The sequence below is a fragment of the Oncorhynchus keta genome, chromosome 2 (assembly GCF_023373465.1).
Source record: "Oncorhynchus keta strain PuntledgeMale-10-30-2019 chromosome 2, Oket_V2, whole genome shotgun sequence".
Taxonomy (NCBI): domain Eukaryota; kingdom Metazoa; phylum Chordata; class Actinopteri; order Salmoniformes; family Salmonidae; genus Oncorhynchus; species Oncorhynchus keta.
This window is the reverse complement of record NC_068422.1, coordinates 77,283,510-77,307,587: the sequence shown is the minus strand read 5'-3', so window position 1 is coordinate 77,307,587 and position 24,078 is coordinate 77,283,510. Positions and strand designations below refer to the sequence as shown.

The window sequence follows — 24,078 nt, the reverse complement described above, 5'->3', positions numbered from 1 at the left end:
ACACTGAACCTCACTATGGTTCACCATCTTTACCTGCCAAGCCTGAGACATCATGTGTTACATATTATGTGCAAATGGTTTACTCTGTGTCATATAGTGGTGTTAGTAACATACAGCTTGTTAGGTGATGCTGAACCCCATCTGTGACTTAGCTCCCTCTGCTGGAGATGACACAGTACCTCTGGAGAGAGAATACCTGCAGAGACAACAAGTGCTAATAGACTGACTGAAAGGCAGGAAAGCAGACAGACAAACAAATAGTCTGGAGTTGTTCCCATGAGTGATTGTAACTGGCTGTAGTGTGTAGACCCTGAGGATGAACAACCTGCATCCTCAACCAGGGCCAAGCAGCTGGCCTTTTATTCATTACATTTTTTATGTAATTTTTTTATATTTTTGATTGTCTACATTCCACACTCTCGGTATTTGTGATTTAATGGTGCGTACCATTTGTGATTAGCAGATATTTCCAAGCCCTGCAGTGCTCTAAAATCTTGACTTCATTAGGGAAAGTGCTGGTGTGTACTATATACATACTTACACACAAGCAGAGACACACATAATGCTTTCGAAAGGTGATCTAAGGTGTAGACCAATAAGTAGCATTAAGAGAGTCCACTCCACACCATATATGGACCTATCTTGAGTAGGGAAGTTCAACACTAACGACAACAAAAAAGATTATGTTTACCAACACTCATATCCAAAGAACTTTCTGAAACTTTCAAATGGTTCCTTTTTTATTTACACAAAATATACAAACGTATGTGGACACCCCTTCAAATTAGTGGATTCTGCTATTTCAGCCATACTCATTGCTGACAGGTGCAATCGCCATCGATAAACTTTGGCAGTAGAATGGCCTTACTGAAGAGCTCAGTGACTTTCAATGTGGCACCGTCATAGGATGCCACCTTTCCAAACAAGTCAGTTTGTCAAATTTCTGCCCTGCTAGAACTGCCTCGGTCAACTGTAAGTGCTGTTATTGTGAAGTGGAAACGTCTAGGAGCAACAACGGCTCAGCCGCGAAGTGGTAGGCCACACAAGCTCACAGAATGGGACTGCAGAGTGCTGAAGCGCCTAACGTGTAAAAATCATCTGTCTTCGGTTGGAACACTCACTACTAAGTTCCAAACTTCCAGTGGAACGTGTTCTCTGGAGTGATGAATCACACTTCACCATCAGGCAGTCCGAAGGACGAATCTGGGTTTGGCGGATGCCAGGAGAACGCCACCTGCCCAAATGCATAGTGCCAACTGTAAAGTTTGGTGGAGGAAGAATAATGTTCTGGGGCTGTTTTTCATGGTTTGGGCTATGCCCCTTAGTTCCAATGAAGGGAAATCTCTAGAGCATACAATGTGGAAGAACTTGACTGGCCTGCACAGAGCCCTGACCTCAACCCCATTGAACATCTTTGGGATGAATTGGAACGCCGATTGCGAGCCTGGCCTAATCGTCCGACATCACTAAGGCTCTTGTGGCTGAATGGAAGCGTTCCTGCAGCAATGTTCCACCATGTGGTGGAAAGCCTTGCCAGAAGAATTGAGGCTGTCATAGCAGCAAAGGGGGGACTAACCCCATATTAATGTCCATTGTTTTAGTTTACAATGGAGCCCCTAGTTCCACTCTTCATACCTCTGATACCTCCTTTGTACCACCTCCCACACATGCGGTGACCTCACCCATTACAACCAGCATGTCCAGAGATACAACCTCTCTTATCATCACCCAGTGCCTGGGCTTACCTCCGCTGTACCCACACCCCACCATACCCCTGTCTGCGCATTATGCCCCAAATATATTCTACCATGCCCAGAAGTCTACTCCTTTTATTCTTTGTCCCCAACGCTCTAGGTGACCAGTTTTGATAGCCTTTAGCCCCACCCTCATACTACTCCTCCTTTGTTCCGCGGGTGATGTGGAGGTAAACCCAGGCCCTGCATGTCCCCAGGCACCCTCATTTGTTGACTGTGATCGAAAAAGCCTTGGTTTCATGCATGTCTACATCAGAAGCCTCCTCCCTAAGTTTGTTTTACTCACTGCTTTAGCACACTCTGCCAACCCTGATGTCCTTGCCATGTCTGAATCCTGGCTTAGGAAGGCCACCAAAAATTCGGAGATTTCCATACCCAACTATAACATTCTCCGTCAAGATAGAACTGCCAAAGCAGACGGAGTTGCAGTCTACTGCAGAGATAGCCTGCAAAGTAATGTCATACTTTCCAGGTGCATACCCAAACAGTTCAAACAACTAATTAAAAAAATGACTCTCTCCAGAAATAAGTGTCTCACTGTTGCCGCCTGCTACCGACCCCCCTCAGCTCCCAGCTGTGCCCTGGACACCATTTGTGAATTGATCGCCACCCATCTAGCTTCAGAGTTTGTTCTGTTAGTTGACCTAAACTGGGATATGCTTAACACCCCGGCAGTCCTACAATCTAAGCTAGATGCCCTCAATCTCACACAAATCATCAAGGAACCCACCAGGTACAACCCTAACTCTGTAAACAAGGGCACCCTCATAGACGTTATCCTGACCAACTGGCACTCCAAATACACCTCCGCTGTCTTCAATCAGGATCTCAGCGATCACTGCCTCATTGCCTGTATCCGCTACGGGTCCGCAGTCAAACGACCACCCCTAATCACTGTCAAACGCTCCCTAAAACACTTCTGTGAGCAGGCCTTTCTAATCGATGTGGCCCGGGTATCCTGGAAGGATATTGACCTCATCCCGTCACTTGAGGATGCCTGGTCATTCTTTAAAAGAAACTTCCTCACCATTTCAGATAAGCATGCTCTGTTCAAAAAATGCAGAACTAAGAACAGATACAGCCCTTGGTTCACTCCAGACCTGACTGCCCTCGACCAGCACAAAAACATCCTGTGGCGGACTGCAATAGCATCAAATAGTCCCCGCGATATGCAACTGTTCAGGGAGGTCAGGAACCAAGTCAGTCAGGAAAGCAAAGGCCAGCTTTTTCAAGCAGAAATGTGCATCCTGTAGCTCTAACGCCCAAAAGTTCTGGGACACTGTAAAGTCCATGGAGAACAAGAGCACCTCCTCCCAGCTGCCCACTGCACTGAGGCTAGGTAACACGGTCACCACTGATAAATCCATGATAATCGAAAACTTCAACAAGCATTTCTCAACGGCTGGCCATGCCCCCCCCCGCAGCTACTCGCCCAAGCCTCCCCAGCTTCTCCTTTACCCAAATCCAGATAGCAGATGTTCTGAAAGAGCTGCAAAACCTGGACCCGTACAAATCAGCTGGGCTTGACAATCTGGACCCTCTTCTGAAACTATCCGCCACCATTGTCGCAACCCCTATTACCAGCCTGTTCAACCTCTCTTTCATATCGTCTGAGATCCCCAAGGATTGGAAAGCTGCCGCAGTCATCCCCCTCTTCAAAGGAGGAGACACCCTGGACCCAAACAGTTACAGACCTATATCCATCCTGCCCTGCCTATCTAAGGTCTTCGAAAGCCTAGTCAACAAACAGATCACTGACCATCTCGAATCCCACCATATCACCTCCGCTGTGCAATCTGGTTTCCGAGCCGGTCACGGGTGCACCTCAGCCACGTTCAAGGTACTAAACGATATCATAACCGCCATCAATAAAAGACAGTACTGTGCAGCCGTCTTCATCGACCTGGCCAAGGCTTTCGACTCTGTCAATCACCATATTCTAATCGGCAGACTCAGTAGCCTCGGTTTTTCTAATGACTGCCTTGCCTGGTTCACCAACTACTTTGCAGACAGAGTTCAGTGTGTCAAATCGGAGGGCATGTTGTCCGGTCCTCTGGCAGTCTCTATGGGGGTGCCACAGGGTTCAATTCTCGGGCCGACTCTTTTCTCTGTATATATCAATGATGTTGCTCTTGCTGCGGGCGATTCGCTGATCCACCTCTACGGAGATGACACCATTCTGTATACTTCTGGCCCTTCCTTGGACACTGTGCTATCTAACCTCCAAATGAGCATCAATGCCATACAACACTCCTTCCGTGGCCTCCAACTGCTCTTAAACGCTAGTAAAACCAAATGCTTGCTTTTCAACCGTTTGCTGCCTGCACCCGCACGCCTGACCAGCATCACCACCCTGGATGGTTCCGACCTAGAATATGTGGACATCTATAAGTACCTAGGTGTCTGGCTAGACTATAAACTCTCCTTCCAGACTCATATCAAACATCTCCAATCGAAAATCAAATCTAGAGTCGGCTTCCTATTCCGCAACAAAGCCTCCTTCACTCACACCACCAAACTTACCCTAGTAAAACTGACTATCCTACCGATCCTCGAATTCGGCAATGTCATCTACAAAATAGCTTCCAATACTCTACTCAGCAAACTGGATGCAGTTTATCACAGTGCCATCCGTTTTGTTACTAAAGCACCTTATACCACCCACCACTGCGACCTGTATGCTCTAGTCGGCTGGTCCTTTCTACATATTCGTCGCCAGACCCACTGGCTCCAGGTCATCTACAAGTCCATGCTAGGTAAAGCCCCGCCTTATCTCAGTTCACTGGTCACGATGGCAACACCCACCCGTAGCACGCGCTCCAGCAGGTGTATCTCACTGATCATCCCTAAAGCCAACACCTCATTTGGCCGCCTTTCCTTCCAGTTCTCTGCTGCCTGTGACTGGAACGAATTGCAAAAATCGCTGAAGTTGGAGACTTTTATCTCCCTCACCAACTTTAAACACCTGCTATCTGAACAGCTAACTGATCGCTGCAGCTGTACATAGTCCATCGGTAAATAGCCCACCCAATTTACCTACCTCATCCCCATACTGTTTTAATTTATTTACTTTTCTGCTCTTTTGCACACTAGTATCTCTACCTGCACATGACCATCTGATCATTTATCACTCCAGTGTTAATCTGATAAATTGTAATTATTCGCCTACCTCCTCATGCCTTTTGCACACAATGTATATAGACTCTCTTTTTTCTTTTTTTCTACTGTGTTATTGACTTGTTTATTGTTTACTCCATGTGTAACTCTGTGTTGTTGTCTGTTCACACTGCTTTGCTTTATCTTGGCCAGGTCACAGTTGTAAATGAGAACTTGTTCTCAACTAGCCTACCTGGTTAAATAAAGGTTAAATTAAAAATAAAAAAATGTTGGATGAGCAGGTATCCACCTAGTTTTGCTAATATAGTATATGTACTGTATCTCTAAAGATGCTTCAGAGAGACTGTAGTGTAGTGGCAATGGTATAAAAGCTGTTGATTTGGGTTGTTGCATGGACAGGTGCAGTCTGGGGCCTGAGTCTGGTTCTAGGCCCTGCAGGGCAGGTAAGCAGTGTCAGGCAGCGACCGACCGGAGTCTCCTCTCCTCGGACTGTACAGATTTGACAGGAACAGGAAGAGATGCAGACGATAAAGCCCTTGCTGTGTTTGAAGCTGTTCAGCTCAGAGCGCACAAAGACACAGTCACACAGGGCTACAACCATCACCCCCTTGTTGCACGCAAAGGCATACCCCCTCTCCTCAGTCCTCAGACTGGACCAGGCCAGAAGGAAAAATCAAGGCGGCAAGGCAAAGCTTGCAGTGGTTTGGTTTGGACGGTCAGTGGTTCCATCTTTGCCATTCTTTCTCTCTCCCTCTCTCTCTCTCTCTCTCCCTCTCTCTCCGTTTGTTTATAGTCTGTCTCTGACAGGAGAGAGCTGATCAGAGGTCTCCTCAACTCATACAGTCCTATTTGGGTTTTAGAGACAAGGTTTCACTGGAGGAAAGGAGTCAGTTCAGTCAGTTCAATGTCTCTGGTTTACAAGAGTCAGTTGATTAATTAGTTCCCTTTGGCTTATCGTTTTGAGTGACCGTTGCCGTGGGCAGGGTTATGGAGTTCAGGTATTGAGCATGAGCTCTCCTTGTCCGGAGCTCCACTCTCCGAACCCTGTCTCTCCGCTGGAGTGGGGCGGGTTGTCTAAGGAGAGGCCCCGCCTCTTCCCAAACACTTGCTCCTGCAGCTCGATGATGTCAATGCGAATGTCGGCCATCATGACCAGGAGGAAGTCGAAGGAGCCGGGAGGTCCCTGGGGAAAGATATGGAGGCTTTAATTAATATCTCTGTCCACACATCAGTAAATTAGATTTCAACCTGTAAAGCATGTTGCATGCTTTAGGGTGGATTTATTATATGCTTGGAATCTGATAATACATAGAATAGATCAACAAGATGACTATGATGATAATGCATTTAAAAATACTTCAAAACCTAGCTAGCAAATATAGAGAGCAGACTCACTGGTAGACCTCTGGGACCAGGAGTTCCCCTGTCACCCTAAAGAGAAGAAAACATCCAGAAACATCCAGTTACATATTTCCAACATTCACACAGACTTCTATAAGAGTCCACATCGGCAGCTCAGAGCTCTCAGAGTGGGGAGAAAAGTGTTAGTGTTCCAGTTAACAGCTTTGAAAAGTTTACAGGATAGTTTTAACACATACAGGACACACACAAGTGTGTACTAAACACCACAGACACATGGATAGACTGTTATACTGACCTTCAGTCCATCTCTGCCTGGTGCGCCAGGAGGTCCCTGTTGGAAAAAGGAGAGACAGAAATATGGTTTTAAATGTTTTTATTTGGGAGCTACAGTTCCTCCCATGCAACACTTATTGTAATGATGTATCTCTGCAGCTATGGATGTGTTCAGGTCTGCTTGGACTAATAGGCCCAACAGCATGTTATCGGGGAAACAATAATAAGATTACCACAGCTCCTCTGCGACCCCTCTTGATGTGCTCCAGGTCAGGCTCGGGGCCCATAGGGCCCATGTCTCCCCGTGGCCCCAGGGGGCCGGTCAGGCCTCTCTCTCCAGGTTCTCCCTTCTCCCCCGGCACTCCTGATTGGCCTGGGATCCAAGAATAAAGGGATGTAAGAGGAACCAAGGAGATAACCTGAATGTCAGCCAACAAACAGCTGACATAGGCAGTAAACAGAGAGATACAGAGAGAGAGAGAAAGATTGAGTTAGAAAGATTCAGAGAAAGAGCAGCCAACTCTTACCTGGGACCCCACGGGATCCTGAAGAGCCAGGAGGACCAGGGAGGGCGGGGGTGTCAGGACCTTTCCCCAACCTCCCAGCAGAAGGCTTATCACTGCTGTTAGCCAGGCCAGGAGACAACACCTACACACACACAGGTAGTATAGTACAATAACCTGTCTCACTGTGGTCTGAATTTGGTCAGACTTCCATTGTGAGACATCAAGTCTGGCAAGGCTAGTTTATGGTTAGTGTATCTCTGGTTAGTGTATCTCTGTGTTTGTATGGAACAGCAGTGTAAGTAGGATGTGCAGTAGTTAGTGTTGTGATGTAGATGTACCTGGTTAGGTGACTGAGTGCTGCCCAGCCTCAGTTTGAGCTGCATCAGGCTGTTCCTCATGTTGACAAAGTCCTGACAGGTGAGGGAGCAGGAGCCAGCACTCATCAGGGTGTCAGACTTCCCCGACGAGCTCACTGACAGAAAGACACAGAGACAAAGAGACTCTCAGAGAGACAGGCTTGTCACAGAGTAAGTAACACAACAGAATAAGTAACACAAAAACAAAGTCTAGTAGTCTATGTTCACCGTCTCACAGTACTGTACCCTCAGGCTGAAGACACACAGGAAGGTACTAGTGAGCTAAGCCCAGAGGTAGTGTAGCTGTAGTAGCCAGCCTCATGTAGACAGTAGGACTAAAGTATAGTAGTATACTCAACACCCACGGTTGTGACTGGGTATACAGGAGTGCTTGTCCGGTGCCAGGATGTAACCCCTGTGACAGCGACACAGGAAGCTGCCCACGGTGTTCTCGCAGCTGTGATCACAGACACTGCTGTCAGACTCCATACACTCATCGATGTCTGTGGTGTGGGAGACACAACACCAGCTGTTACTTTACACCTGATTAAGGCTGCATTTATGCTGCTCTAATCAGAGAGAGGGAGAGAGAGCGGTTGCTCTGAAGCAGGATGTTAAATGAAGATTCATACAAAAGAAAACAGTGCTGATTGACTGATAAACAGGCTGATAAAAAGCTGATTGGCAGATAAACAGGTAGTGGACTTACCTAAACAGTAGGTCTGGTGGTTGCGATGCCTCTCTCGATCAAAGCGGTATCCGGGGTAACAGGTGCAGACAACGCGTCCAAAGTTGTCTGTGCACTGCTGTTCACAGGGGGAGCCAGAACACACATCCACATCTGGAGCAGAGAGAGGGGAGGGATTGGTTCAATAGGGACATGCACAGATAGGATCTTACATGCAAAGCTAACAGCTCCATAATAACCCTGGATGTCCAATAATATTCCTGTGTAATGTTGCCCTCTATTGGTCATGGTGTGTCATTGTACAATATTGACAATTTATGGAATGATGCTATTTTACTTTTGAAACAATTTGCAGTTCAGTAATGGGTTAAATTGGCATTGTAATGTGCATTCTGTCTGTGTACAGGTGCCCAGGTGTAATTACAGGCACTGAGTAAAGTATCTGACTTGGGGTGAGTAGAACTGCTGTATTTCTTTAACCTACTTTCAGGTATGCACTGGCCCATCACGAACCTGAAGCCCTCACAGCATTTCCTCCTGTGGATAAACACACAGACAGACAGTAGCATGAGCCAATAACTAATTTCCCAGCTGCTGTATCCTTCCCTTCACATAATGAACAGCTCTACACAGCCACTGAATGGGAGTCGTTGTCCCAAAGGCGGGAAGGCAGACGGTCTGCTTATCAGTCTGCTAATCGTGGACAGATTTTGACAGGAGTAAACCCTCTCGCTTCGCCTCTTCTTCTCTGGTAACACCCAGCCTGTCAATTGTCTTTTGAACCAAAGCTCCTCATTAGCACCAGATCCCTTACCTCCATCCCCACTTCCTAGCAGCACTAGCCTAGATGGTCAAGAGACAGCTGAACAAAGAGCATCATCCTCACACACAGCAAGCCAAAACACCACATGTTACAGGTATTAGGGATGGACCTGCGGAATAGGAAACGATGGAAAGGGATATTGGAACACTCATAGAATCACAGAACCCAAATAACACAGACCCTAGACGAGGAGGGGGGAACACAACTCCTGCCCTGAAAACTGCACGCTCTTGATGGAGGGAAGTTAGCATGGTACCTCACTGAAGGTCCCTCAAGTCCACAACTTGCTTTTATTCTTCTCCAACCTCCATGCAACATAACCCTAAATCACTCCTCTAAGACCCTCCCCCACTCCCTCTTCTGAATGATAAATAACTTACAAAACTATGGGCCTGGCCAGGGCCTGATTAAAGCCACATGACGGACTGAAGCTTTCATCTGTGGCTCATAGCTGGGATGTGCTATTTGAGCTGGGGATGGGATGGGACAGTACTGGGGGGCTGCTAGGGGACTATGGCCAGGGGCCCGAAGGACATCCCTCTCCAGGCCACCTCCTGTCCCTCCAGTCAGTGTGCCAGCAGAGGAGAGGGCCAGGCTGGGCTAATGGACAGCAGATGTGGGCCCTGTTTGTCTGTCTGTCTGGGCTGAAGATGTACAGCCAGCAAGGGGAGGCTATGGCTGGCAGCCTCTGGTCTCTCTGAGTGTCCACTCATAACATCAACACACAACCTCTGCTCTCATAGTCCACTGCTCCACTGCTCTACTCAAAACATCAACAGACAGCCTGTCAGTCACACAGTGACCTGACCCCACACTGCCCCTGATCTGATCTGGGACCTGCAAAAAAAAGAAAGAAAGCATTTTGTGAGCTAACTTTACCCCCCCCCCCCTTTCTTGCTATCTTTTCTGATAGCTACTTTATTGAGGAAAAATTGACTTACTATGACTGAGCTATGTGGTTGTCCCACCAAGCCATCTTAAGATGACTACTAACTGTAAGTGGCTCTGGATAAGAGCGTCTGCTAAAATGACTCAAATGTCAAATGAAATGCTAGAGGTGTCTCTGATTGATAATACATGCTCTTCAGTAGTCTGTATAAACTGCTCAGGTTAATAGTTACACCGTGTGATGACCTGTCTGTTGATGTTTGGGAATGTAGGGGTCTCTGTTGATTAACACTGTTCTCGGATCTAAAAGGGAAAAGACCAAACCAAACCATTAAAGCTACATCACTGTCCTCCACAGTGAGATAACCGCTTCTCATACTCCCCCGCGTGCATGTGTGCGTGTGTGTATGTGCGTGTGTCTGGGGCCCAGAGAAGTCAGTAATTGGGTGCATGTTGTTAATATCAGGAAACAAGGGCAGGGGTTATTAGTGAGAGTGATGTGTGACACTGACAGGACTGTTAAACACAGCCTTGAGGAGGAGAGCTCCCAGACCAGGCTCTTCCTTCAGTTCTCTGCTCACTTCACAATACAGACAAACATCAAGGTCAAGTGACTAACAAGGTTAGGAGAGTACCTATCTAGAACCTTAGAGTTTTAAGCTGTAAGGTAGAACTCTTTTAGGTTCCATGTTGAACCCTTTCTACAGAGGGTTCTACCTGGAACCAAAAAGGGTTATCATATGGGTACTGCTGAAGAATCCATTTGGAACCCTTTTTTTTATAAGAGTGTATCAATCTCTACTCCCAGGTTATCAACACTGATGGTCGGATTCTATGGTATTTTTGCCCATTCGATTCTTCTGTGTTTCTACATTCTGCATCAACATGTCTTTTGCAAGCATATTGTCTGATTAAGTTCCTTCAGAAGATGAGTGGAGTCCCTGTGTCACCCTGAGGGTATTGCTGCTGTTAGACACTGCTTCTCTTGATGCTCCACACTCTAACATAGTGTCTACAGACCCCCCAGGTCTGTCTGACCATGCAAGTCACCCAGCTACGAGTCCGTCTTAGGAGCACCATCCCTGGACATCCCTGTCCCTGTGTCACCCTGAGGGTATTCCTGCTGTTAGACACTGCTTCTCTTGATGCTCCACACTCTAACATAGTGTCTACAGACCCCCCAGGTCTGTCTGACCATGCAAGTCACCCAGCTACGAGTCCGTCTTAGGAGCACCATCCCTGGACATCCCTGTCCCTGTGTCACCCTGAGGGTATTCCTGCTGTTAGACACTGCTTCTCTTGATGCTCCACACTCTAACATAGTGTCTACAGACCCCCCAGGTCTGTCTGACCATGCAAGTCACCCAGCTACGAGTCCGTCTTAGGAGCACCATCCCTGGACATCCCTGTCCCTGTGTCACCCTGAGGGTATTCCTGCTGTTAGACACTGCTTCTCTTGATGCTCCACACTCTAACATAGTGCCTACAGACCCCCCAGGTCTGTCTGACCATGCAAGTCACCCAGCTACGAGTCCGTCTTAGGAGCACCATCCCTGGACATCCCTGTCCCTGTGTCACCCTGAGGGTATTCCTGCTGTTAGACACTGCTTCTCTTGATGCTCCACACTCTAACATAGTGCCTACAGACCCACCAGGTCTGTCTGACCATGCAAGTCACCATGCAAGTCATCTAAGACGGACACGTCTTAGGAGAACCATGCCTGGGCATCCCTGTCCCTGTGTTCCCCCTGGTCCTCCTTTGTGCTGGTGGTGACCGAGGCTCTACACTACAATGCTGCTGCCAAAAACAGCACAGAGACGCTGGAGAAATAGCAAGACAGGATCCAGAGTACAGGCCAGAGCAGGATCACTTTACACTCCAGATTATGTACTTTAGCAAGGGTCTCCCTCCAGGGAGGAGAGCTCAATGTTATTGTTTTCCATCCAGGCTGGCGTGATTTATTTGTGCGTTCGCGGCAGGAATGCGCTACAAAGACTGGATATTCATTATAGACCCCCCCCAATCGTCTGCAGCCTGGACAGACAGCACTGAGGTTACACAGAGACAGCAGAGCAGAGACCAATCTGGAATGATGCTTTCCATAAACCAGACGGAAATCACTATGTATTATCAGTTCCACTCACTCAGTACAGGATTGCTCCCTGGACCTCAGATAGTGTTTCTGTTTCTAGATTTGGGGAAGATAGCGAAGAGGGACAACAGTATCATTAGGTGTCTTGTGACGCAACGTTATGTATCATATTTACTCTGTCAACTCCCAGACTCATCAGAGAGAGAGGGGAGATGACTTAAGGGGGTTGTTATGGCGATGGAGGAGGAAACGCAGCGTGGAGGAAATGAGACAGGGAGATGTTGACACGTCGAGGAGAGGAAGAGAATGGACGGAGAGTGAGAAGGAGAGATGTAGCTTTTGTGTCATTTGTGCTTGATGGTCCTTCATGTGGTGCTCTGTGAATCAGAAACACAGGATGTGGACCTCGGTGGAGGTCACGGACCCCTTGACACTTCAGGACAGAGGAGACCGTGTCTGTGTGTGTTTCTACTCTTACATATCTGTCATGTTGATGTCTTTGTGTGGGTGTGTGTGTGCAGTGTGCTTTGCAGTTTTTTAATGAATGTTATCCTGTTTATAAGTCTGCCTCTCTATGTATGGATGATTGTCTCAAATCAAATTAAATTGTATTAGTCACATGCGCCGAATACAACCTTACAGTGAAATGCTTACTTACGAGCCCCTAACCAACAACGCAGTTTTAAAAAATGAATACAAAAATACGAATAAGAATAAGAAATAAAAAGTAACAAGTAATTAAAGAGCAGCAGTAAAGTAACAATAACGAGACTATGTACAGGAGACCCGGTACCGTTACAGAGTCAATGTGCAGGAGAACCGGTTAGTCGAGGTAATATTTCCATGTAGGTACAGTTATTAAAGTGACTATGCATAGATGATAACAACAGAGAGTAGCAGCGTTGCAAAAGGGGGGACAATGCAAATAGTCTGGGTAGCCATTTGACTAGATGTTCAGGAGTCTTATTGCTTGGGGGTAGAAGCTGTTTAGAAGCCTCTTGGACCTAGACTTGGTGCTCCGGTACCGCTTGCCGTGCGGTAGTAGAGAGAACAGTCTCTAACTGGGGTGGCTGGGGTCTTTGACCATTTTTAGGGCCTTCCTCTGTTTTCTCTGTGTTTCCTCATATAGCAGGGTGTTAGGCTGTTATGTAAAGGTGTGTGTGGGTATGTACGGGTGTTAGTGTATAAGCGTCTTGTTCTTGTGCCGTGTGAGTATACACGTGAAGGTGTTAGTGTGCTGAGATGTGAGCACGTCCTCTCTCTGTTTATTTATCCTGTCAGCACACTTCCAGCCTGCGGTCTCTCTGGGGACACATCAGAGTGGGGAAGGCTGTTAGTCAGACAGTGGACGCTTTCACTGAGAGCACAGGAGGTCTGCACCACTTCCACAAGCACAGCCACGTTACAGTTCCCAAACAGCACCAACACTCCTGCGTCACCTCTACCCCACCTCCTACCGCTTCTGTCTTCACAGGTCCTCACTCCATCACCAATGCCTGGTCTAAAATTCCAACAACCTATCTCTATTCCCACGGCTGACCTGGTAACACATCAACCATAATGGCTGGAAACGTGCTAGGAAGGACAATGTGGAAAATAATATATCAGAGCCAGCCCAGCACAGTATGGTTTGTGTCTGCACGGTAGTGTGAAAAGGGTATAACACCACTCATAAAGCCATAGCCAGTTAATGTTGGGCCAGAGAATGACACAAATCGTCCCCTCTCTCGCCCCCTATTCCTCTCTGTCACTCTCCATCTCTTTTATGACCCTTCTCATTACAGGCCCTAAAGTTCCCAGGTCTATTCCCAGTGCCAGTGCCTACCCTCTTTTCCCCCCAGGCAATATGAAGGGCCGCTGGCCTCTGTGACCCAAGGTCAACCCAGGGCCGTGTGTCACCCCAGGAATGTGCCATCTCTGACCCTTCTGAGCTTCACAACCTCTCAACGACAGACATGTGAACTGGCCTGGAGCCTTACCTGACGAGAGAGAGAGAGAGAGAGAGAGAGAGAGAGAGAGAGAGAGAGAGAGAGAGAGAGAGAGAGAGAGAGAGAGAAGAGAGAGAGAGAGAGAGAGAGAGAGAGAGAGAGAGAGAGAGAGAGAGAGAAGACTTCTCAGAGAGACAAACACCAAATCGAGACTCTGCACGCAGAATTCTGCAAAAATATCCTCTGTGTAGAACGTAAAACACCAAATAGAGAGAATAGTGAGAGAATAGTGAGAGAATAGTGAGAGCAGCCAGTAACTGAGAAGGGAGTCTAAAGCCAAACTAATGATGGATCTGTCTTAATGACATGTCAAAATCAAATCAAATTGTATTTGTCACATACACATGGTTAGCAGATGTTAATGCGAGTATAGCGAAATGCTTGTGCTTCTAGTTCCGACAATGCAGTAATAACCAACAAGTAATCTAACTAACAATTCCAAAACTACTGTCTTATACACAGTGTAAGGGGATAAAGAATATGTACATAAGGATATATGAATGAGTGATGGTACAGAGCAGCATAGGCAAGATACAGTAGATGGTATCGAGTACAGTATATACATATGAGATGGGTATGTAAACAAAGTGGCATAGTTAAAGTGGCTAGTGATACATGTATTACATAAGGATGCAGTCGATGATATAGAGTACAGTATATACGTATGCATATGAGATGAATAATGTAGGGTAAGTAACATTATATAAGGTAGCATTGTTTAAAGCGGCTAGTGATATATTTACATAATTTCCCATCAATTCCCATTATTAAAGTGGCTGGAGTTGAGTCAGTGTCAGTGTGTTGGCAGCAGCCACTCAATGTTAGTGGTGGCTGTTTAACAGTCTGATGGCCTTGAGATAGAAGCTGTTTTTCAGTCTCTCGGTCCCAGCTTTGATGCACCTGTACTGACCTCGCCTTCTGGATGATAGCGGGGTGAACAGGCAGTGGCTCGAGTGGTTGTTGTCCTTGATGATCTTTATGGCCTTCCTGTAACATCGGGTGGTGTAGGTGTCCTGGAGGGCAGGTAGTTTGCCCCCGGTGCTGCGTTGTGCAGACCTCACTACCCTCTGGAGAGCCTTACGGTTGAGGGCGGAGCAGTTGCCGTACCAGGCGGTGATACAGCCCGCCAGGATGCTCTCGATTGTGCATCTGTAGAAGTTTGTGAGTGCTTTTGGTGACAAGCCGAATTTCTTCAGCCTCCTGAGGTTGAAGAGGCGCTGCTGCGCCTTCTTCACGATGCTGTCTGTGTGAGTGGACCAATTCAGTTCGTCTGTGATGTGTATGCTGAGAAACTTAAAACTTGCTACCCTCTCCACTACTGTTCCATCGATGTGGATAGGGAGGTGTTCCCTCTGCTGTTTCCTGAAGTCCACAATCATCTCCTTAGTTTTGTTGACGTTGAGTGTGAGGTTATTTTCCTGACACCACACTCCGAGGGCCCTCACCTCCTCACCTCCTCCCTGTAGGCCGTCTCGTCGTTGTTGGTAATCAAGCTTACCACTGTTGTGTCGTCCGTAAACTTGAAGATTGAGTTGGAGGCGTGCGTGGCCACGCAGTCGTGGGTGAACAGGGAGTACAGGAGAGGGCTCAGAACGCACCCTTGTGGGGCCCCAGTGTTGAGGAACAGCGGGGAGGAGATGTTGTTGCCTACCCTCACCACCTGGGGGCGGCCCGTCAGGAAGTCCAGTACCCAGTTGCACAGGGCGGAGTCGAGACCCAGGGTCTCGAGCTTGATGATGAGCTTGGAGGGTACTATGGTGTTGAATGCCGAGCTGTAGTCGATGAACAGCATTCTCACATAGGTATTCCTCTTGTCCAGATGGGTTAGGGCAGTGTGCAGTGTGGTTGAGATTGCTTCGTCTGTGGACCTATTTGGGCGGTAAGCAAATTGGAGTGGGTCTAGGATGTCAGGTAGGGTGGAGGTGATATGGTCCTTGACTAGTCTCTCAAAGAGAGAGAGAGAGAGAGAGTGCTCTACTGCCAGGAAAGGAAACCAGGCTACAGACTGGTCTTTTTGAAGGATTCTACGCTGAGATCACACCAAAGAACCAGGGCTGAAGGTAATGGACTGATAAGACATGAAAGTCTTCCAGAACCTTCCAGGACTCAGAGGGAGACGACCTGGAGGTGGGAGGGTTGAAATGGCCCCACTGCATGGAGAGATTATGTTTGTTGTGTCCGACTGTGACTCCTCATCTTTACCACTGCAAACTTCCTTTATTTCATCTCTCCCTTTTCATTCCTTCACCCCTCCCCCTTTTACAATTCTGTGATATAAAACATGTACTGTCTATACAGTACACAGCTGCTTCTCTGTGCTGTACTTCAAACAACATGCTGACGATGCCATTACAGATTTTAATCACCTAGTGGGTGATTTGTATTGTTCACATATTAGTGTTGACATCATAGCCGTACAGAAATGTGCTTACCCGAGGGCCTCCCGGGTGGCGCAGTGGTTAAGGGCGCTGGGTTCGCGCCAGGCTCTGTCGTAACTGGCCGCGACCGGGAGGTCCGTGGGGCGACGCACAATTGGTCTAGCGTCGTCCGGGTTAGGGAGGGTTTGGCCGGTAGGGCTAACCTTGTCTCATCGCGCACCAGCGACTCCTGTGGCGGGCAGGGCGCAGTGCGCGCTAACCAAGGTTGCCAGGTGCACGGTGTTTCCTCCGGCACATTGGTGCAGCTGGCTTCCGGGTTGGATGCGCGCAGTGTTAAGAAGCAGTGTGGCTTGGTTGGGTTGTGTATCGGAGGACGCATGACTTTCAACCTTCGTCTCTCCCGAGCCCGTACGGGATTTGTAGCAATGAGACAAGATAGTAGCTACTAAAAAACAATTGGATACCACGAAATTGGGGAGAAAAAGGGGTAAAATTCAAGAAAAAGACATTTAAAAAAGAAATGTGCTGCTCTGTGGAACGGTAATGAATAACAGGCATTGTGTTTGTACAGAGCGCTGTTCAGGTGAATGTTAATTAGAAAAAGATGTACAATGATTACTTGATATTTACTGGAGTCCAACAATAATACCGATCTACGCAAATTATTAGACTTATTAGACTTTACCATTAAAGACAGGAAGTGAACCTCTTGTAAAAAAGCATTTTGTGAGAAACAGAGAAATGGATAATATTTCCCCTGAAATGAAACAGTATTACGGCAGTACTCAGAACAGTGTTGCATTGCTAAGAGAGACACTTATGTCAACTACAAGTGTGAGACAAATTAAACAGTTTCATTTTCCCACAGCTTGATTGACATTCAAAACACACTGAGGAAGAAATGGCAAATATAAAAAAGTATACTAGTTAGAATAGGACACCCCATGGAATTCCTACATGCAATGTAAACAATGTGTGATAGATCCCAGTTTCACTATGTGTTTAGGGTGAATGAGCTGTCCTGATGTACTCTTGGCAAGAGAAGACATGTCTCTGTGAACCTTTTATAATCTAAGCTTGTACCATTGGGTGGAAGTGGTGAGATATTTCACTCCTCATTTCGTGGCTAACGTGCTGGTTGCTGGTGGTGTAGTGAGTCTGATGAGGGCTTGGCTGAAGATAGTAACCCTGTCAGAACCTTATTGGAGCACAGCGTGGGGTTCAGACCTGACTGGATACACACACACACACACACACACACACACACACACACACACACACACACACACACACACACACACACACACACACACACACACACACACACACACACACACACACACACACACACACACACACACACACACACACACACACACACACACACACACACACACACATCTGGTCCTCGTTACTGCTTCGGAGCCTATTGCTCCGGACCTAAATCACATCGTCTCTGCCCATTCTTCACTATGTGTTTCCTGACCCTGACATGACTCGTTTTAGCACCTACTCTCTGTTTATTGTTGATCAATTTAGTGTCAGTGATTGACTGACAGGGCTTACCAGGGTAGGTATGGTGTATGTGTTATATAGTCCCTTGTTTTATGGCTTGTAGGGGGAGACCTCTTAGTTTCCTGGACAGCGAATCACAGGGGGGCTTAGTAGAGTTCAGCTCTGCACCCCAGCCACAGCCACAGCCACACACACACACACACACACATACATACACACACACACTTTGAGGATGTTGCAGGCCTGCTTCCTACCACCTGCTTTAATGATAAAACCAGAGCACAAAAGAGAGACAGGACTGTGAGAGCTTGGTTCAATATGTTCTGATCCCCCCTCTCCTTTTTCCTCTCTCGCTCCTGTGCTGCCTCCCTCTTTATTCTTCCACGGTGAGCTCAGGGGCCGTGGGATAGGATGGTTTCCAGACCTTACAGCAGGAAGCCACGTGTACTACAACGATGTTGAGGGAGAGAGAGAGATGGTACTGTTCTGGTGTTGAATCCCTCATTACACTTCAACAGTTTTAGCTCCAACACTACTGGCTTTGACTCTACCAGTGTTCCACCACATCAACTGGACTACGGGGCACCAATTGCAGCAGAATACAGAGGTTCATAAAAGCCAGACCTCTGTCCTATAGAGCTTCCCTTCCTCCTGTGATTTCCCCTTCCTGGTCCTTTTTATAGACCTTGACGTGGTGACGTGGTTTTCCAGGCAAGCCCCCTGCCGAGGTGAGCACACGGCATTGCCAGAATCCAGGTTTATTTCATTTGGATAAAAACAAATCTTAACGTTTTTCCCACCTTCTCCCCTCCCTCACTCACTCACTTTTTTACAGCCGGCCCCACCGCGGCCTGTCGACATGTAGGGACCATAGGGGGAGCAGAGCGGTGACGGAGGGAGTACGGAGCCCACAGAGAGAACACTACAGAGGTGAGAGCCAAGTCTAATGCAGTAAATCCACAAGGAAACAAATAAAGAGAGAGAGATGAGAGGGAGCGTAACACTCAGGAGTTAGTAGCTACAGTACGTAGTACATACACTCTGGGCCTGCATGCACTCCAGGCATCTCCTGCACTATCAGCTGTCAGAGCCTAGGACACAAGCATACAGGCACACTCGAATGACACACACATTATCACTCACTATGTGCTCTTTAACACCAGGGAGGTCACACACATTGCACTCAGAGAAGGAGGAAAGGAGAGGAGACGAGGGGAATGCAGCCAGTGTGAGTAGCCTGAGTGTTGTTCACCCTGGCCTGGAGGTCCCAGCCAGACTCTGCATCTCCCTGCTCAGTGTTATCTCAGGGTTTAATGGCTGAAACTCTACACATCTCTCTGAGGGACAATGACACCCGAGACCCTCTCCCTGGCGTCATTATCAGCCCCCATCAGCCCCCATCACCCCCCATCCCTGAGGAGGGAGTCCTGTGTGAGGAGGCCTGAGCCCGTAACACATACAGTAGCCCTGGGTTTCTCAACCTTCGTTCCCTGAGATGCTTGATGCTTGTAACCAGTCCCTTAGATGGTTGGCTGACATCAGAGTTAAAGTCAAGTTCTAAGGGCTTATCCAAGGTACTACTACTCCTTGGTACAGCCCCCGGTACAAAATCAAGTTGGGAACCTCTGGGCTACACTGGGGCCTGAGGCCTGTCAAGGTTTCAGCCTTCCAAACGAAGGCAGAGTCACAGTTAAAAGAGAAATGCTGTGTCGTGTGGAAGGGCAGATTGTGACCAGGCATGGAGCAGTCTGTCTTACTAATGAACACAGACCACTTGAAAGCCAAGTGGTTGACACACAGGGGAAAGGGAATGCTCAGACTTGGCATTTCTGATGGAATCCCGGTCACAGAGGCATATGATTGGGTGCAGAGTCAAACCTGTATAATGAGTTAAGCAGCCGGGTTTAACTGGGGTTTGCAGAGGAAATCTAGTGGTCGGAGCAGGAATGAACTGAATATTATGTCAATTCTTGTGATTTCTTTGAGAGGTTTGATGAGTGTGTGGCAGGCAGGCCCAGTGAGTGACTGAGTTCACAACAGTTTTCTTCAGAGTAACCCCACTCAGGCCCAGACTTGACAAGATGGATGGAACATTTAGAAAAAAATGTCATGTTCATAAGTGAGTCAAGGTAGAAAAGATCATATCATGGACTCCAGCAAGAACATTTCACTGATGCCAATGCAGCCCAAAGCCGTTTTGACTAAGTCAGTAGATATGTCTGGAAGCAAACTAGACAAACATTAACAGTAACCAACTTATCATCCACAGTTGTTATGCAAGTAACAACTGGAAACCGGAATTTCGGTACAATTTTATAAATGCCGACAGATCATTTGTTTGTTCGAGATGTTGGGATCTGTTTGTGTCTGTAAAATGTAATATGCGACAAATGGCGGTGGAAACGCCTTGTACAAATACTAATATAATAACCATCATGTCAAAGTAAACTTGGAGTCACGTGATGATATGGTGTGTGGTTCTCCCACTACGACTTGGAAAACCATGCAGTTTATTAGGCTACAGATAAAATAAGTTATGATGAACTTTACAGGTTGATGAAAGTGCACTGTGATGAGCTTGATGCTCCTTTCCAATAAATATTGAGGGTCTTATTCTGGTGACATGATGATCTATGCTTGACTGTTGTTTGACAACAACAACAAAAATTCCATCTGACCATAAAGGCCTGATTGGTAGAGTGCTGCAGAGATGGTTGTCCTTCTGGAAGTTTCTCCCAGCTCCACAGAGGAACTCTGGAGCTCTGTCAGAGTGACCATCGGGTTTTTGGTAACCTCCCTGTCCAAAGCCCTGTGGTTCATGGTGGTTCCAAACTTCCATTTAAGTCATGGTGGTTCCAAACTTCCATTTAAGAATGATGTAGGCCACTGTGTTCTTGGGGACCTCCAAACCTGCAGAAATATTTTGGTACCCTTGCCCAGATCTGTGCATCGACACAATCCTTCGACCTCATGGCTTGGTTTTTTGCTCTGACATGCACTGTCAACTGTGTGTGTGTGTGTTTGGGGGGGAACCACAGTGGAGGGGAGGAAAAATGCATCTCAGTGGCTGTGTGGGTTTGCTGCCCGACACCATAACAACCCAGTGTAATTGTGCTAACCACAACCACAGAGGTGGAGACATGGGAAAGCCTGCAGACTGCCAGGACACACTGAGCTATATGGTTAACTCACTCTGCTTGCACGGTTAGGCAGACCAGACAGAATCATTTTCATGAATGGCCATCATCTAAAGGATATTTTGCAGCCTGGGGCAGTCCTTTACCACGCTTCCCTGGGAGACATGGCAGGAAAAAATAGAAAACTAGCTAAAACTCCACCACCACCACACACATCTTGTCTGGAGCCAAAAATCAAATGAGACAACTTCTATTGCTGTGGTATAACCTTGACAGTACACAGATCATATGCTTCGGACTTAAACCAGACCTGCAGACTGGGGGTTTCTCGTGTGTGTGTGTGTGTGTGTGTGTGTGTGTGTGTGTGTGTGTGTGTGTGTGTGTGTGTGTGTGTGTGTGTGTGTGTGTGTGTGTGTGTGTGTGTGTGTGTGTGTGTGTGTGTGTGTGTGTGTGTGTGTGTGTGTGTGTGTGTGTGTGTGTGTGTGTGTGTGTGTGTGTAGGATATTGACACAGAGGATATTGGTAGAGTGGTGCGATTATAAAGACATTCAGTATGGTGGATGGTTGTGAAGATGATGGATGGGACATTTTTCGGAACAAACCACCCTATTTTGTCCCTGAACTATATCGGCATCGAACACATCACCCTCCCTAGGAGAGGGGGTGACCTTGACAATTTATTGTTAAAACGAGGGGCCATCTGCATCTTTGATTTAAAAGCCCTCGCTCCCTTCAGTCTCAACATAGAGTTTGATCTGAAGCCATTCCTGTGATTGTGTTTTTGTCATCCATTGTAAATAAAGTGATTGTAGGCCTATATGATGTAGCCTAATTGTATCTATGATCGTATGTTATCCATTCATGCTTTTTTATATGTTCTATTGATATTTGAAAATCGACCAATGAAATCATGCCACACCCGGCCATGATTACAGACACCTGTGTGTGTCCTTTGAAACTATATCAATTAGTGACCCGCAGTGTTTGTCATTAAACCCTGATGGAGACAGATTGGCTGTCGAAACGTTGCTATTAAATTATTGCATCTGAGCTCCTAGAGCAGCATTCCCCAGACGTGGTCCTGGGGACCCCAAGGGGTGCACGTTTTGGGTTTTGCCATAACACTCCACAGCTGATTCAAATGATCAAAGCTTGATGATTAGTTGATTATTTGAATCAGCTGTGTAGTGCTGAAGCTAAAACCAAAATGTGCACCCCTCGGGGTCCAGAGGACCGAGTTTGGGAAAGCCTGTCCTGGAGTGTGCAGCTCTCCTTTTCTTTTTAAAGGATGGGACACTCTTACCTGAGACAGGTGCCATCCGTGCCCCTTGCTGTAATACAGGGGTACTCCACGGTCACTACCTTGTTTTCTGGACACTCCTCCCTTTACAAAGCCACGAGAAAGGAGACAAGAGAGATAAGTGTAATGGTAATAATGTTGTTACTATAGTAATAGGAGTGGTATTAAAGAGAAAGTCACTCAATTAAATTGCAGTTATTTCATAGTGGAAATTTCCTTTCAAAGCAGTTCCCAAGCATTATGGCTACTGTAGTACATCATGCTACAATACATAATCACAATTCTATGGCAGCAACTATTGTATGTGAAGCAGTAAGAACATTTCAAAATGAAAGTAATAAATACAACTGATTGTGCCATGCAGTGGCCAGCACATTATTGCATTATTTGTAAGAAAAACGTTTGTTTAATAACCCTGCAAAGAGGTGCATTTATCATCAGGCTTTGGATGATTTAAAGCAGGTGTGTAGTGCTAATGCAAAAACAAAAATGTGCACCCCCTCAGGGTCCCCAGGACCAGGATTAAGAAACACAATAACTCGTTTGAAAATACAGATGTCTATAATTTTCTTTGAAAAATAAACTGAAATAATAATATCATGAAATCGTTTACAACTGGAATGCTGAACTAAGAGGTAATAAATCAAATCAAATCAAATCCATTTTTATTTGTCACATACACATGGTTAGCAGATGTTAATGCGAGTGTAGCGAAATGCTTGTGCTTCCAGTTCCGACAATGCAGTAATAACCAACAAGTAATCTAACTAACAATTCCAAAACTACTGTCTTATACACAGTGTAAGGGGATAAAGAATATGTACATAAGGATACATGAATGAGTGATGGTACAGAGCAGCATAGGCAAGATACAGAACGGACGGAATTCAATGATCATTTCTGAGAAAAATTAGATGCTTCAAAGTTCTTCTGGTCTATACTTAGCCCACTTAATTCAAACTATTGTATGTAGGCTATGAACTCCCTCTCCCTGGTCCAGACCTCTCTATGTGCACCTTAATAACCTATGTCACGCTATGGGCAGAATTTACAGCTGGCATGCAACTGAGATATTCCGATAACTACTCCTCTGTACTTGAGTGATCTCATTCAATATTCCAATCACATCTCAACAGCCTTTTACTTGCGGACGCACGGATCATTGGATAGGTAGGCTTGATGATTGGAGCAACGTGGTGGTCTTTCTTTGACTGTTTGTCAACGTTTTTCACAAGCAAAGTATTGTTTTTATTGTCTCTCACACATCACACATAAATATTAAGTTCAGTTACTTTTCGGTCTAAATAGAACATTTATCACCATGTCCAACCGGATAGCAAGTTACCGGACAGTTTTACTAATTCCCTACCAATCCTTCATTTGAATGTGCATGCACTTTTCTATATACTTTGATCAAGTGTATATTTTATTTATTTTTCTGATAGGAAATAACAGACTGATATCTACAACGTTCCCTCACAAATGCGCCCACTGCCAACTTACCTTGAAGTGAGCACTGCAAATCTTGTTTTTATTAAAGAACTGGCACCACAATCCCAAATAAAAACAACGCAGATGACACCAAATGGTAAGAGTGTTGCAGCGCAAAGCTGACCCATGTCCCTGGCGAGCTCCGTGACAGCCTTGTTTATATTTTCTTGATGCCTCGAGAACGAAGACGCTGCACTTCTGCAAAACAGCTATATGTTTTAATTTATCAATGTCGCACATGTACTGATTTAAAGCTAACATAAATTATAATTATACTCAGAGGTCAAACACGTGAGACGCTGTACATTAATTACTACACTCAAAACTTCCTCGCGGTACTGCAGTGCGTCAGAGTCCTGTCCCAACTGTTGCGCACTGAATCAGACCCCCTCGAGCGATTCTGGACAAG

General features: G+C 46.5%; 1 protein-coding gene across 1 annotated transcript; it reads right to left on the bottom strand.

Moving 5' to 3' along the window:
* Positions 1–722: 722 nt before the first annotated feature.
* LOC118362920 (collagen and calcium-binding EGF domain-containing protein 1-like) lies at positions 723–24,029 on the bottom strand. Its single transcript, XM_035743655.2, has 11 exons — positions 23,682–24,029; positions 22,182–22,262; positions 8,541–8,593; positions 8,078–8,209; positions 7,734–7,871; positions 7,351–7,484; positions 7,034–7,154; positions 6,740–6,879; positions 6,529–6,564; positions 6,267–6,302; positions 723–6,054 (listed from the first exon to the last, which is right to left on the bottom strand). Exons 1-11 carry the CDS (start codon positions 23,795–23,797, stop codon positions 5,866–5,868), a joined length of 1,176 nt encoding a protein of 391 aa, XP_035599548.2. The 5' UTR covers positions 23,798–24,029; the 3' UTR covers positions 723–5,865.
* Between the last annotated feature and the right edge of the window lie 49 nt (positions 24,030–24,078).